This window comes from Cucurbita moschata, unplaced genomic scaffold (genome assembly GCF_002738365.1).
Source record: "Cucurbita moschata cultivar Rifu unplaced genomic scaffold, Cmos_1.0 Cmo_Scf00025, whole genome shotgun sequence".
Lineage (NCBI taxonomy): Eukaryota > Viridiplantae > Streptophyta > Magnoliopsida > Cucurbitales > Cucurbitaceae > Cucurbita > Cucurbita moschata.
In genome coordinates this window covers 3,759,474-3,774,907 of record NW_019268541.1, presented here as the reverse complement: position 1 = coordinate 3,774,907, position 15,434 = coordinate 3,759,474, and the positions used below count along the sequence as shown (strand labels likewise).

At 36.7% G+C, this 15,434-nt stretch overlaps 1 protein-coding gene across 1 annotated transcript in view; it reads right to left on the bottom strand.

Moving 5' to 3' along the window:
• Positions 1-13,350, bottom strand: part of LOC111461431 (calpain-type cysteine protease DEK1-like) — a 25,142-nt gene extending 11,792 nt beyond the window's left edge. The window contains exons 1-11 of the mRNA XM_023104944.1: positions 12,958-13,350; positions 12,682-12,857; positions 11,771-12,021; positions 8,038-8,220; positions 7,804-7,939; positions 6,286-6,416; positions 6,087-6,201; positions 4,969-6,001; positions 4,733-4,843; positions 1,411-1,469; positions 846-1,008 (exon numbers count right to left, since the gene is read on the bottom strand). Coding sequence (XP_022960712.1) covers positions 846-1,008; positions 1,411-1,469; positions 4,733-4,843; positions 4,969-6,001; positions 6,087-6,201; positions 6,286-6,416; positions 7,804-7,939; positions 8,038-8,220; positions 11,771-12,021; positions 12,682-12,806 — 2,307 coding nt within the window. The 5' untranslated portion in view covers positions 12,807-12,857; positions 12,958-13,350. The remainder of the gene's footprint in view (positions 1-845; positions 1,009-1,410; positions 1,470-4,732; positions 4,844-4,968; positions 6,002-6,086; positions 6,202-6,285; positions 6,417-7,803; positions 7,940-8,037; positions 8,221-11,770; positions 12,022-12,681; positions 12,858-12,957) is intronic.
• Positions 13,351-15,434: the final 2,084 nt, after the last annotated feature.

The window sequence follows — 15,434 nt, the reverse complement described above, 5'->3', positions numbered from 1 at the left end:
TTTTTTTTTTTTTTTTTTTTTTGTATTGTGAAAGGGAGAAAATAAAGAATGAAAGAAAAAGAATCAAAGGAATCTCAAAACATTGAAGAATTGACTTGGCATCAATAAGCCAATAAATATTTGATAAGTGATCTCTAATAAATATATTAGGAACCCATTCCCCATGTAACTCATGAATTGAGTAAAAAAAGCGAGATTGCTGAAGACTTAAAATTGTCAAAATTAATTCTTTAAGTTAACTATGATTAAACACTAGGGAGTAAATTAGGAATTTTAGTAGTGATATGATTGTAATTAGAGTTACAACAGTGGAGTGCTTGTAATTACTTGAAAAGATGGTTAGAGAGGCTGAATTTTTTGATTGGCTCTCTCTCTATAGCCTATTCCCATTGCAATTTTCCTTCGATATTGTAATGTACTAAGATTTAGGTGATATTTTCTAACAATCAGGATCCTATCAACTGCCTATGCAAGCACTGCTAAGTATTCCATAACATCCAAACATTACACCCTCCTTGAAAATTTGAAATACACCTTCCAAGTAGTTAAACAAAACAGTAGCTACGAAATCCATGCTTCCCTTTTTCCTGAATCTTTCTGCGATGTCTCATGCCCGTAGTGTGTTGCTTTCTTTTCCTAATTTTGTTACTTTACTTTGATAGAAGAACCTACTTCTATTGAAAAAAATTGAGAAGGATTTGCAAAATGGTAAGAATAACATGTCCCACCCGGAACAATAAGATCACAGGAGTCAAGACTAGAGATTAGAAACAAAAAATTTCATTTTACAAGAAGTAATTTTGTGGAGGTTTAGATTTGAAAATTTGAAAAGCAGAAATACAAACCTCCTTTGTTCCAATAGTTCGTTGGTTTCCTGCAGAACCCATGCATTGTACTCGGGGAATCCAAAACTGGTACCCATTTCGGATCCATATAGGAATGGCAAGAGAAAGACAAGCTACCATGAGAGGAACTGTTAAGGACATCCCTAAAAGAACCGATGACTTGCTGCAAAACAGACCGTTAACAATCATTCATCAGGGGGAAAAAAATCAATGGATCAAAATAAAACTGAAAAAAAGGGGAAGAAATCAAATACTACTGCTAGACCATGGCATAGTAACGGAAGAAGAAAGAAGGCTCCAAGTAGAAAAAACAAAAAGAGAGAAGAAATTGCATAGAAACTGATAAGAAATTGGAAACTGTGCAGACAAAATAACAATAAACAGAGGAACTATAGAACTCTCAAAAGAAAGAATTCAAATCTTAGAAGAATGGACCTCAATCTAACAGAAAAGTATGAGCTTTAAAAAAAATGTCCAGTTTCCAACTTTTCCATGCCACTACAGCTCAGAGCTTTACCAAAAAGACAAAAATAATAACAATTGGTGGTAGATGATATGTACAAACCTCAAGAAAGAAAGTAAAAGCCCCACAGAAGTGCTGAGCAGCCAAGCAATGAAGCCATACTGCAGAAAGTGATCATAATGAGGCATATTCCAAAATAAATAATATCATAAGAAACTTAATGCATGTGAATCAAATCACAGAACTAATACATGAAAAATAGCATAAAAGATTCCTTTTATCGGAAACCAGGCTTTCATTGAAACAAAATTAAAGAATGTGAAAGGGAAAGCAAAAAAAATCGCCCGCTAAAAAAAAGTCCAAAAAACTATAAGAAAGGACTCCAATTTAAAAGGACAAGACCTAGCTGATAGTTGTAAAAAGCCTTTCTAACCAAGGTCTGAACTCAGGTATTGAAGCTAACAACCTCCCATAACTCTACTTCAAATCTTGAAGGGCCACTTAAATGCCTTCCATTCCTCTCAAGCCAAAGCCCCAAAGATTGGCAACAACGCACATATGCCAGAGAAATGAGAACGGGGGACACAACAAGACACCAAAACCTCTTACATCCCAGCCCTACAATCCCTGCTCCAAGCCAACTTTACTCTAAAAGCGTCCTAAAATCTAGAAACTGCAGATATGAACCATGACCAAGGAATTTCCGTACCTCAATGTCCAATTACAAGGATGAGAGCCAAGAAGTTACAACGAGCTTTAGTTACTTATATTCAAGCCATAGTGAGCTAGAAATTCTAAAAGATGTTGGAGTCCTCCCTACATGTTGTGCAAAGTTGAGCTTCAAGAAAGAGACGCATAAAATGCATTTTGATTTGCATTTAATGAACTCACAGTTGAATTTATGGAACTTAGTCCAAGGATGGTTACTAGATAGCACATTCTTTTATCGCATTATTTTAATTGTCATTTCAATATTTGTTTGTCATTTAAGCTAGTTTTAATATGGGAGTTAAGGTTACATTGTAACCCACATAGGTTACCATATTCCATCGTATGGAAGTTATGGGTGTATTTCTCATCAACTAGCCATTTTAATATGAAAGTTGTGTGTATTTAACTCACATAAGTTAAGGTTGTCAGAGGCTATATAAAATCTTCATTTCTTTCATGGTAGACATCACATTTTGGAATTGAAAAGTATAGAGTTTCTATTTCAGCTGAGTTGATAGCTAAGTTTTTTAGCTTGCAGATTCTTGTGTTTAGAACTTGCATGCTAGAGTCATTCAAGTGGTATTCATCAAACCTCTTGTGAAGTGATTCGAATCACGAGTTTAGAAACGAGTTTTCTTTACTCTTGATCTTGACCATCAAGGTAATCCATTCCAAAACTTTCCCTTGAGTTGATTCTTATCGTTTTTGGGATTCTTTGATAATTTAGATCTAATGGTCTTGTTTCCAACAAGGTTGTTAGATTAAATCCTAAGTTCCATAACACCAAGGGATTTTTTGACATGCCACTACAGCTGCAAAAAGAAGGAAGAATGTCTTTGCTCGTAGTATAAGATGTTCACGCTTCCATGCAGGACCTACCAAACAAAGAACTTGACCTTCCTAGGACCCTAATCTTTCCAAATGAAGAAAATGAAGAGATGTCGGGGAAGAATGGCCATCTTCAGAAGAAAAAAGAACAAGAAGAGAAGCCCTAAGGAGGAGAAGGGGACTGAAAACGAGAATCCCTCCTACCCTAAACAACGAACTCCACATTGACATACCCAACCTTTTTTTTTTTTTTGACATACCCAACTTTTCAAGTCCCCAACCAGCTGGACTGCAACCCACTTCTCTTGAATGAGCATCATGCTTTTAAACCGTAAAAAGAGATGATTTGAAAGTGTCAGTGCTGGAAAATGATAGAGCTCCTTTTGCGGTTAAATCCTCTTCTCCCAAGCTCTTTGTGCATCAAACAGCTTTGGACAAACCAAAATCTGATCTTATATGGAAAACATCGTGTCCTTAAAAGATCAAGGATCTCTTGTGGATATTCTCTTTTGGGAGGCTGAATATTGCTGTAGGATCCAAAGAATTCTTTGAAATTCTGTCTTTTCCCCCAATTGGTGCGTTCTTTGTAAAAGCAGTGATGAATTTTTTATGCGCCTCTTTTTTCTCAAGTTTGTTTGCAACTTCGTACAATTTGCAGTGGTGTTGACCCAACAAATTTTCAAATGTTCTTCTTCAACTTATTTATGGCCCTCTGTTTAAAAGAAATTCTATGGTATAAATCCAATGGTCCAATGGTGTCTTTACCCACCTTTAGAGACTACGGTATAAAAGAAATTCTACAACTTTTCGTGGTCAAAAAACTAACAGGGACTTTAGGGATTTGGACTTCCAACTTCAAATTTTGTTGTAATTATAGATCTCATATTTACACAAATTCGGCATCTTTTTTGTAACCCGTTGGTGTGTGGGAATATCTCATCCCCCCTCCTTTTGTATTTTCTCTTGATAATGAAAGCTAAGTTTCTTATCAAAAATAGAAACGAAGGCCTGGACTGCACCCCAAGAGGCTAAATATCAAAGCCCAATCTTAACATTTTATTTGAAAAATTTTACAATTATGGCCAGAAAAGATTTGGACAAAGTATTTCGCTATTCACCCTTCATTGTGCTGACAAAATAATGATGTTCACCCATATAAGCCAAAGCCATATAACTCCAATCCCGTAACTGTGAATGCCAGACTACATCACTTCTTACTTGGCCTAGATTCACCTCAGATTTCTAGGCCAATTTTCGATGTTCGCATAACAGACAAATTTCACATAGGTTTGCTCTCTTGTTTAGTTGCATCATCTGTAAAGAAGTGATAACGCCACAGTAGTCCAAAAGTTACAGGATAAGTGCACATAAGAACAAATGTGCCATTATTTGCTACCTTACTTTGTAGCATTATCTAAAAAGTATGGATAAACCCGTAGAACATATAAATTCTCTCATTTTATTACAGATTCTATAAAGAAAAACAGAGAACAGAATTGGGGGAGGGGGAGTTTAAAAACACAAATAAAGAAGGTGGACATCTCTGGCTCTGGGCACTATGCATCAGTAGCAGAGATACAATACTTAGATAAATCTCTGAAGCCAGAACCTATACATTGCTAGAGAAGAACCCTGATAAAAGCCTGTTTTTAACCAATTTGCTTCCAACTTTCTTAGATTTTGTAGTTTTAGATTTACTAGATCGAAGTAAACTTCAAGTTTATTAAATATCCACAGCAGAAAATAAGGCTATGGATGCAACCTCGAAAAGAAATGCTAGAAACTATTAAAAATCAATCGACTTACCAAAACAACTTTTTCATTGACGTAAATTGAAACAACTTCCTTATCTGCAAATATTTAATCTCACAAATGGAACGCATACCTTCCGAGGTTTTGAGGTCATTGACATTTCTTCTGCTAGCAGTGACTGGAGGAAAGCCATAATTGAACAGATCACAGGAGATAGTAGTAGGACAGCAAAACCAAATTCAAACTGAAAGCACAAGAAAAAGTTAGCTTGAAGAAACACAAAGGATACCTTGACATGCCACAAATTTGTAAAATCAAAATCCAATAATGACAATGTACTCCATATGGGTAACTAAAAGTTCTATTCACCTGTTGGTGTTTTGCATTTATAATGTCAATAGTTTTTGGACGGAAAATGGCCACAATAGTTGTTTCAATTATGAATACTAAACTAAAGATCACCCATGCCCGTTCTGGGGTCCCGGCTACATTGTGCAGTACAAGCCTAGAGAACTGAAGCCACTTTTCAAGCCCATGAAGTCTCAGTTCTTCAGACAGAGAAATTTGGTTAGGCAGCATGTTGTCAACACTATTTGAATCAATGATGGTAATATCAGTATTATCCTGATGTTCTCTGTCCGCATCCAAACTACTCCTTTGAAGTAATGCAAGGATAGTTGGGTCCAAGCTCTTCTCCTTCAACATCATTGCAAAATTAGGATCCAATCCTTTATTCTGCAATAAACTAGTCAATTCACGTTCCCCTTGTCTAGAGCTTCTCTTCAAGATGGATGTAATCCTTGGGTCACTCAACCTTTCCTGCAATGCCAAAGCCAAGTTCAAATCCAACGTTTGTTGGTTTGCAGAAGTTGACGTGCTAGATTCACAGCCTTGGCTTTCAGGCCCACTACTAGAACAAACCACCAAGGAACTATGATGATCAAAAATTTTATCCGTGAAAGACATTGCTGCATCAGGCTCTTGGATGATAGAACGACAAGAACTACTCCGCAAAGCCAAACTTGGACGTCCACTATCCATGCTTTTGTCACTGTTAATCCCCTCTTGTGAACTACCAGTTCGACATAGGACACCATTCCAATTATTAGCATCAACTGTACATTGTGCTGCTGGCCCACTCTTGCTAGTGGATTCAGTACCATTACCAAGGTGACCTGCCTCAACACTACTACTACGTTTCATACTTGAACCACAACCATCTGATGAGCTTGATGAACTATTTGGTTCTTTCCTGCGAAACCCTTCTCTCAAGCGAATCACAGTGCTTTGCAAGGCATCTCTCCTAGCAGCAAACGGATCTGTTGATGAGAGGTGACGCATGACAGCAGCACCCAATAGCACAGAAGCTACAACTGCATAACTAATACAATGTCCCAAATACCTGATGCAAAAGGAAAATTAAGAACCGTGATAACAATTATCAGGTTTAGTTATAAGATAACGAAATGAAATTGGTAGAAACAAACCAGTAATTAACTCCAAAACAAATGAGAAAAACACGAGACATGCCAGCCACAAAAAGTGCTAAAACACCACTTTTTAACAGCTGGAACCCGTACAAGCATGCCCCTATATTCCAATCTGCAAAACAAGTACCCAAAAGAATTAAAACAACATAAAATAAAAGAGTAAATAAGGTTAAGTAAAAAAGCAGTTAGAACATACCAAGAATGATAACAGCAGCAGAAGTAGTGGCACCAAGCCAGCGTGCCTCCTTAGCCGTAAGGCCATATAAAATAGAGTAGCCAACAAGTACTACAACCGAACCAACATAAAGAAGCCCAAGATGTGAAGCCCTGAACAATGAAAGACCCAACCCAAAAATGAACAATCATACCATCGGCTGACAATAATAATGACAAACAAAATTCTTTAAAAATACGTATTTCTACTTTTATACATGAAGATATGTAAATTCTAAACAACCCACAGACGAATGGTTGATTGGAAAGAGTTCTAGCGTACATTAACTCTTCTTCCCAATCAGATCTTATTGTTGGAAGACAAATCATCATCCAAGAGTGACTAATAAAGTTGTGAATGAGCAGAGAAAGATGAGAAAGCAAGGCCTCCTTTCAAAAATAGATATAAAAATTGCCTACGCAAAACTAGCTTGGCATTTTTTGGACGCACTTAACTGACTTTGGCATTACTAGGAGAAAATGGTCTCCTTGTGTCCCTCATTCAATTTACACCAACATTCTCAATGGGAACACGAGGAATCTCACCTCGAGAAAACCTTATCAACATCTTTCCCCTTTTCTCTCTGTAGCAAATTGTGTTTGGTAGGAATGTTGTCTAAAGAAGTTGAGATCTAGTTGGTGGAACATTTTTTATTGATGGATGAAAACAACCATGCTAATCCTCATAACATAATCAACCTGTTCATATATGCTTTCCGCTTGAGTATTAACATGGCCAAATTGATTACCAGAGTTTAAAGTAAGGTTGCCAATAAGAAGTATACAAATGAGGGTCTTGGCCACTTAAATGTCTGAACTTGCCTCTTGGCAGCAGTCTCAGACAATTTGTGATTTAACTTTTGGAAACCAGAGTTTGAGAAAATCCAAATAAACTTAGCATTAGACAACTATAAGGCCTTGATAACCTGAGGAGAAAGACAATATTGTACCACATGGTTCTCTCAAACCTTCCTAATACTTGTTTGTTTCTGATGAAAAGTCTAACCACCCTATTTTCAATCAATAACAGTATTAGAAATGCTCACTGGACAGCTAAAATTTCAAGAATAGGATATAATATCACAAACTAGCGAATCCAAATTTAAAACACAGTTAAGAGAAGTTAATTGACTACAGCATAAACTATCCATATCACAGGTCACGCTAAGTTGAGGGAGTTTTCTCCTTGTGGTTTACTCAAGTTCATCCTGAGCAGATGAAAAGAAGGGCCAAATATTACTAGAAGAAACAAGATAACAAGAATGGATAAAAGTGACCTTTATGTGAAATAAAATTTTAAAAGATTGAGGAACAAGCATCCAGAAGGAAAATAGAAAACAGCAAAAGAAAGAGACCTAAAAATACACCCACAATATTACTACATAGGATCACCAAAAAAATTAGTGAGAATTGTAGGCACTGGCCACAAAATTATAAGATTTAGTAATTAACGGATGTAACAAAGATGAAAGAACAATATGCGAGAGCTTCGAGAGCTTGCCTACTAGATTGACGAGGATACAATTCATTAGGATCAGGTGGTTCAGGTAAAGAAGCCAACGGACCCACTTCTATGCAATCAGAATATGCAAACTTATATGCCCTCCGCACATATTCATCCACATCTAATCCATTTCCTGAACCAAGAGAAAAATATATAAAACAGAATGCAGAACATAGATATCTGTCCAAAAAAATAATGCAAAATTAGAAGAAATTGTTTGGTGGTAACTACCATTAAAGACCATTCGACAGATGAAGAGCATGTTGATCGCTAAGGCAATTGCTGATATGCCAAAAAAGAAGCCAGAAGGTGAATAACGCTCAGATGCACTAGAACCGGCTGTAACATATACAGCACAAAGTTCATATGAACATAGAAGCGCAACCGCCAAAAGAAGAAGAATAGCAACAGCCCCTGTCCAAGGAAAAAACATATGTTGATGTCAACATGAATGTACGAAAAAACTAAATTCAAAGCAACAGCCCCTGTCCAAGGAAAAATACTGCAGTTTGCACAGCTCTACTATTACTTTTTATATATATTTCAAGGTCAGTCAATAATTTGCTTTCAAACCAAATCACAGATCTCTTTTAGGGTAAGAAACTGAGTTTTCATAAAGAATATTGAAAAAAATAGAATATAAAAGGAAAAAAAACTCATGTAAAAGGAGCCTGGAACAAATTACAGAAAGGGACTCCAATCCATAAGAACAAGACCAAGGTCACAATTACAAAAAGGCCAACTAAAGCTCAAAGGGATCATTAAACCTGACCATCTCCCAAACTTCCTCGCCTGATTTCTCAACCTCTCTAAGAGATTATGTTGTTCCTTCCAATCAGATACCCTATAAAACAACAAATAAGCTAGTTTGTCACAAGACTTTGCCCTTTTCTTCAAAGGGGGATTCAAAAACACCTCCTCCAACATCGAGCTACCATCAATAACCTGAACACCACACACACCAAACAAGAATCTCCTACGATCCCACAGAAACTGAGCAAATTGGTTACCCTACAATAAATGATTAAGGTCTTCCTCAAACCTCCTTCAAAGAATGAATCATGCCATAAACAAAACAAAGGAAGAATACCTTGAGATATGATCCATGGTATTCACTCGCCCAGTAAAACTTGCACCTTAACCTTCTTTGGAATTTTAACCTACCAGTGAAAGGAGCAAGCAGATGCTATTGGAGAGGGAGAAAGGGCCGACAACATATGGAAGACGAGGTCACACAAGAACCCTCTAGAAGGGTTAGGGCAACAAATACAAACATCCCTTCTCTCTAGGAAAACCCGGACGTCTTACCGCAAAGAAAAAAGACCCAAAACATTTGTCATTTCATTGTCAAACAAAGGAAACTTAGAAATCAAAGGAAAGTGAAAAAGAAGGATCAGGAAAGGAAATACAGATGTCAACAAATGCAACCTTTTGTTCCAAATGTGGTATAAACGCAAAAACATAGTGCACAAAAGGTTTATCCCCCACCCTCCCTATTGTACTCCGTTTATGCATTGGTCAATCAGGTCAGTTTAATGCCAGCAACAAAACAACACCATTTTTAACCGATGCTTGGTCTTACAATGGCAATTGTTACTAAAACTAAAAGCATATTTAAAGTCCTTAGAAAGCTATATATCTTTGTTCCAAGAATGGGATACCAATTTGCTTCCTTGAAGATCATTAAACTATATTAACTCTACTTTGCTTAAGTTAATCATTCTCACCATTATCCTTCCCATAATTTTCATGCTAGTTTGATTGGGGAAACTTTGGATTTGCATGCCACAATGCCCATTGTCATGGTCATGCTTGTCCAAGGCATGTTGCTTGTGACCGCATGTCGGATGTTCGGGTCATGTTTGTCCAAAACGTGTTGGCCATAGTCGCATGCTCTTCCAAACCCTTTTACTTGCTTTCATGTTAGATAGGCCTTTACTATTCTTGTTGTGTTAAAACAGGAGTGTATGATTGGTTACCAAAATCATATCTACGCCTGCTAAAATACCCCAAAATGTACTATAGGGGATGTGATTAGTTATCAATTTTTCCTACCTAGATTATATGCTATCAAAGTAGTTGCTGTTGCTTATTCATTTTTAGCCTATAACATTGTTTTCTTTAAAATTGTTTTCACCGTATTTCCTCGCTCATGTTTTCTAAAACATTTCTCATGACCCGAGGCTCAAGCATACACCAATATTGTCCGTGAAACTCGAATGTCAGACGGCTAACTTGTTCGCTGTGTTAGAACGAGTGTCACCCAATCGTTGTCCCGTTGCCGCAAAAGTGCAATTTTGACAAATGATACTGACCTTTCAAGGTCAAGACAAACACGCATGCACCCTTAAGCCCTTCATGTTGTTCCTTTGCTAAATCTTTCTTTACCTACTAGACTTCACACCCTTTTTCTCCAACTATCATTTTTTTATCAAGCTTAGAAAGGCTAAAATTCCTTTTTTATCCTAGCGGAAACACATATTTCACCAATGAAACAAAATAATACAAAAAGGGAGGACATTGTGTCAAAGGGAATTACAAAAAGCTTTCCAGTCAGGCAAAAGAATGTCCAAGCTATAATTTTCAACGATGGTAAACGTTAGCACCCATATAGAGCTAAAATGAAGATCAAGTTCCTAAAATTTGAAGGGTCATTGGTTCCTCTCAAGCCTAGTTTACAAGATATGCCACTATTTATGTGGAGCCAGAGGGTCTTCTTCTCACTTTTGAAAGGATGACTAATAGGAGCAAGAAGCACTAAAATGTTGGTAAGTAGTACGGCATACCAATTGCTTCATGAGTACCAATTGCAGAGAGAAATGAGAGATAGGTGCCTCAACAAAGGAAAATTTAGATCATGTATTATGCAGTTGTCACTTTGCAATGCACATTTTGGGAGATTCCTAACGTCTTTTTGGTGCAAATTTGACTCTCTATATAACAGCATGATGGGAGACGTATCAATTCATCTCGCCTTACAAAATAATGGTCATGGCAAGCGAACCATATTCAAATAACTTGTCAATGATAAATGGGAGAATCTTCAAAGGAGGTAGGTTTGAAGAGTGAGTCGTCTTAACACCTGACTTGTGGTATTCACGACAAATTTCCAAAAAAATAATCCATTTTGTTTATTTCTTGAGAAGTTTGATCACTACATACGGTGAGAACAAAGTTACTTTTTTATATACTTTTACATACATACATCATCTGCTAAACTTACTTACTACCCAAAAGTCCAATAAACAAACGCCCATAACAAGGAACTAAACCTCATCCCCTCCCATGCCTCCAAGACCATTCCCTCCCTCTAAAAATTCTGAAGTCTCTCAATCCACATACCCCACAAGATAGCTAAACAACATGCCTACCTAACTTTCTAACTCGATCAATACCTTCATACCCAACTTTCAACTTGTCTTCAAGATGAAATGATGGAAATCGTTGCTAGATAAGTTCATGTGGCTCTTATACCTTGTTGTTCATGCCTTGGTCTTTCTGTTGCTTGATTGACGGTGTATGCCCACACCCACTTAAGCATACTACTATTTACATCCACATAGAGGACACTTGAGTTGTCAACTAGGCAACTTCATCGGACATTAGAGGAAAAATCTTTAGACACATCAAACTCTAAAGTCATCCAAACATGCATATGCATATGCATACAGAGATCATCAACTTACTTAGACCCTGTCTGCACTTCGTGGTCGAAATTCTAAGAAACAAAAAAACAGTAAGGTTTTCAAAGGCTTTCTAGACCTAGACAGCTGTGACGAGGCTATAATAAATTAGTAGCAATCTAAACAACCAACAACTGGACTACTTGCTCCTCGTAAGCATCTCTCTCCTCTCCCTAGCTGAACCCAAAAATCTAACCACTAACCCTTAAAGAATATCAAATATCGTTTAAAAAGAGAGTAGTAATAATCTTTTCAAAATTAGACCAGTCAGAGATACATACTTGAGCTTTGCCATTGTGTTCTCCACCATAGCATGATTGAATAAAATGCCAGTAGAAGAGCGGTGCCAGCCATCACAACAGCAAGCCCAATTATGTCTCGATCCAATATTACAATCAACCAGCACCCCCATACGATAAGCACCGCGATTGGAGAAATAACTAATATCCATGCAGATAAAGAGAGAAGACCACAAAGCAAATCCAGCTGAGGTCCTTGCAAGATATTTGGCCACTTTCTGGCAAAGATCCAGCTGAAAAATAATTTTGCTTGCATTAAAATTAATTGAAATATATAAATATATATGCATATAATGTACATTCTTCTCTCATTTTAAATGAGAAACCTGAGAAAGATATTATGCACACAAGACAAAAAAAAATGCATTCATCAACACTATAAAGACATAAGCATAACGGTTTCCATCGGACACGTGCATGCATAACACGAAAAAAACCAGATTGAGAAAAATGGATATCACAAGTTCAACAGACATTTCAAAATGGGGAAAATATTTGATTCAAATGCCAAAAACCCAGAGAATTCACCTCAATGTTTTAACATTTAGTACTTTCATGTTATAAGAAGCAAAATTCAATCGTAACCTATGTAAGAGCATACAGAAATCTTTGATCCAGACTCCTGGCCCAACTATAAACCGTTCCACCCCACGACAACCCAAGATTCAGGTAATAGACCCGTACATTGAACAGTGATACTCGTACAAGGAAATTTTTACACGATGAAGGAAGTATAAAGCATTAACCAATACCAATATCCCACGATAGCATCCACTACCTAACCACAACATTCTTGATCACAACCTGGAACCACTAAACTAATACGGCACTACATAAATTTCTTGTGCTATCCAAGGAAAATTCAAAATAGAAGAGATTAAGCAAAAATATACCTATAAATCCGCCACGGGCGCCAGTTCACAGCCCATAGTATGAAAAACGAGGCGGAGCCCAGCACTGAGAAGAGCGACCCTGATATCACACACGCCAACACCACCTTATGCTCGTCCCCTTCCATGGCGTCCTCCTACTAGCTACTCCGCATGCATCAAACCCACTACTGATTCCACTATTAAAAAAAAAACAACAAACGAAGAGAGAAAGCAATTAACAATGAAACCCAGAGCTAGAGAAGTTGCCATGTGAGCAATGAAATGGAAAATTGCTACCTCTTCCACTGCAGCTGATTGATGAGACAGAAACAGCATGATTATGGAATTCAGCTAAAATGGGTAGCACTCAAACATGGGATTTAGGGTTTGGGGAAGAAAAAAATTGGGTTAGGAGAGAGAGGGATAGAGGGACAGGTGAAGAGTGAGAAAAATCAAAGTCAAAAAAAAAAGAGAAATGGGGAAGATTGGAGCAAATTTAGGGTTTGTTGATTTGTTGATTTGGTTTCATCTCTGTGATTTCAAGGATTTGAATACCAAACAAAAACAAAAAAGTGAAGAAGAAGATCAAAACTTCAACAAAACCCTACTGGTTCTCTCTGGGTGTTTGAACAGTGTGGAGTGAAAAAAGGGGAAAGGGTTTTCTAGAGAGAGAAAGTTTAGAGAGAGAAATTAATTTTTCTTTTTAATAATAAAACACTCACAAAAAAGATTAAAATAGTTTGGCGATGCCTAATAAAAAAACAAATAAATAAATAAAAATATCTCTTTATTCCCACACGCAGATACCACGCGTGTACTCACGCGCTATCTTCTTATATTCTATGTGGCGATTTTTTATTGGATCGTGTCCTTCACGCGTGGGAGAGAGAGTGTGAATAGGTGAGCCATTATCTGAGAATTTCTTCATTAAAATAAAAGACAAAAGAGGGATAAGATTGTCAATAATTTAGTTGAAATGGGGAAAAAATATAATAAAATTTTTTTAAAAAATTAGAAAAAATTTAAGTAATTATTTGAATTATTTGGACATAAGAATTCCCTTAAATATTGTAATGTGTGGAATTAGGTGAGGAATAAAAAAAGGTGTTTTTTTTTTTTATTGAATCCATTTGAAAATTTTAGAACCGACCAAACGAGAGTCAATGAGGTCTTCTACTCGATGCAAGTTTACAAATTTCTTTTATTTTTTTATTATCGTGGTCGTGGTTAGAACGTTTAGCTACTGATACGACGATGCACGATAACATTAGTATAATTGACTTTTGCATTGACCATAATAGACTCTCGATAACCTCTAACTTTAGTACAACTCAACCGATTAAGGCATGTATCATCGATTAACAGGTCATAGGTTTAAATTTTCTCGCTCTTATATAATATTTAACTGAACAAACAAAAAAAAAATTATAATTAGGGTTGACTAGCCCGAACATGTATTTTTGTCCAATGGATCATAAAAATGGAAAACTTTCAACTTTTGAATTAAAATAAATAAATTTAAGGCCGACTTAATACATTTTCTGTGAGATCTCACATCAGTTGGAGAGAAGAACGAAACATTCGTTCTCTCCCTACGCTTTTTAAAATTGCGAGATTGACAGCGATACATAACGGGCCAAAATGGATAATATCTATTAGTAGTGGGTTTGGACTGTTATATTTTTTTTAGTACAACAAAGTGAGATACGAGAATTTGAACATCTGACCTCGAAAGTGGTTCTGACGGTCTGTCCCGTCCAATAGCGACGGCATATCGACAAATAAAAGAAATGGGCTGAAAACAAAGCCCATGGGTTTTGGGCCCAATAATCTTATAAAGGCAAGGTAACCCATGAATTACACACGGCCCATCGTCTAACTATATAAATTAATAAAGATAATGTTGAATTTTTAACTATATAAATTAATAAATCTCAATACAGTGTCACGGACTTATATGTTCGTAAGAAAATTATTAAAACAATTACAACATAAAATAAATCACGTGAATCTTAGATAAAATAAAGAAAATTAAAACAATGCATTGATCTATTCGAAGGGTTACAAATATGAAATAACATAAATGCTACTACCCGAGCTTAAGTGCTATGGTCATCACTGCGACGTCATCATCCGTGTAGAGGTGTCTTGCCTTTACCTGAAAAGTAAAAGTAGCACGTGACTTGCTTAATAAATGACTCACTACAGTGGCTAAGAAATACAATCATATATAGTCGTGTTTGGGACCTATGATGAAACAACATTCATGGCCTTGGTCTCAGCTTCTTATATGGGTAGAATTGGACGTGTAGTACTTTCTACACACGCCCCACGTATGCGCATGTGAACCCCTAGGTAAGCTCGTATACGTACTCCCTGGACCTAGCTTCCGACTAGAGTACACTCACGTTGTTGGTATACTGCGGAGGGAAGGGAACACACATAGTATATCGTATTTTCGTAATGCATGTGAACATACAATATGCACGAGATTTCCCATTGTTTGAAATCATGGCACATGTCTATGATTCAATACGTATCTCGTTCATTTCGTACATCGCATAATCCTTTTGTGTCATTACATAAGGTAGTGTATAAATACGGTATCATACTTTCATAACATAACACATTCATCAATGGCATAACGTGTTAACATGATGCTCCAATATGACATATCTCATAGTAACAATGCATCATAACATAATAAGCAAACATATCAATCACAAGATACGACACATGCAACCCAACCCGGACAATGTACACTCCTATTAAAA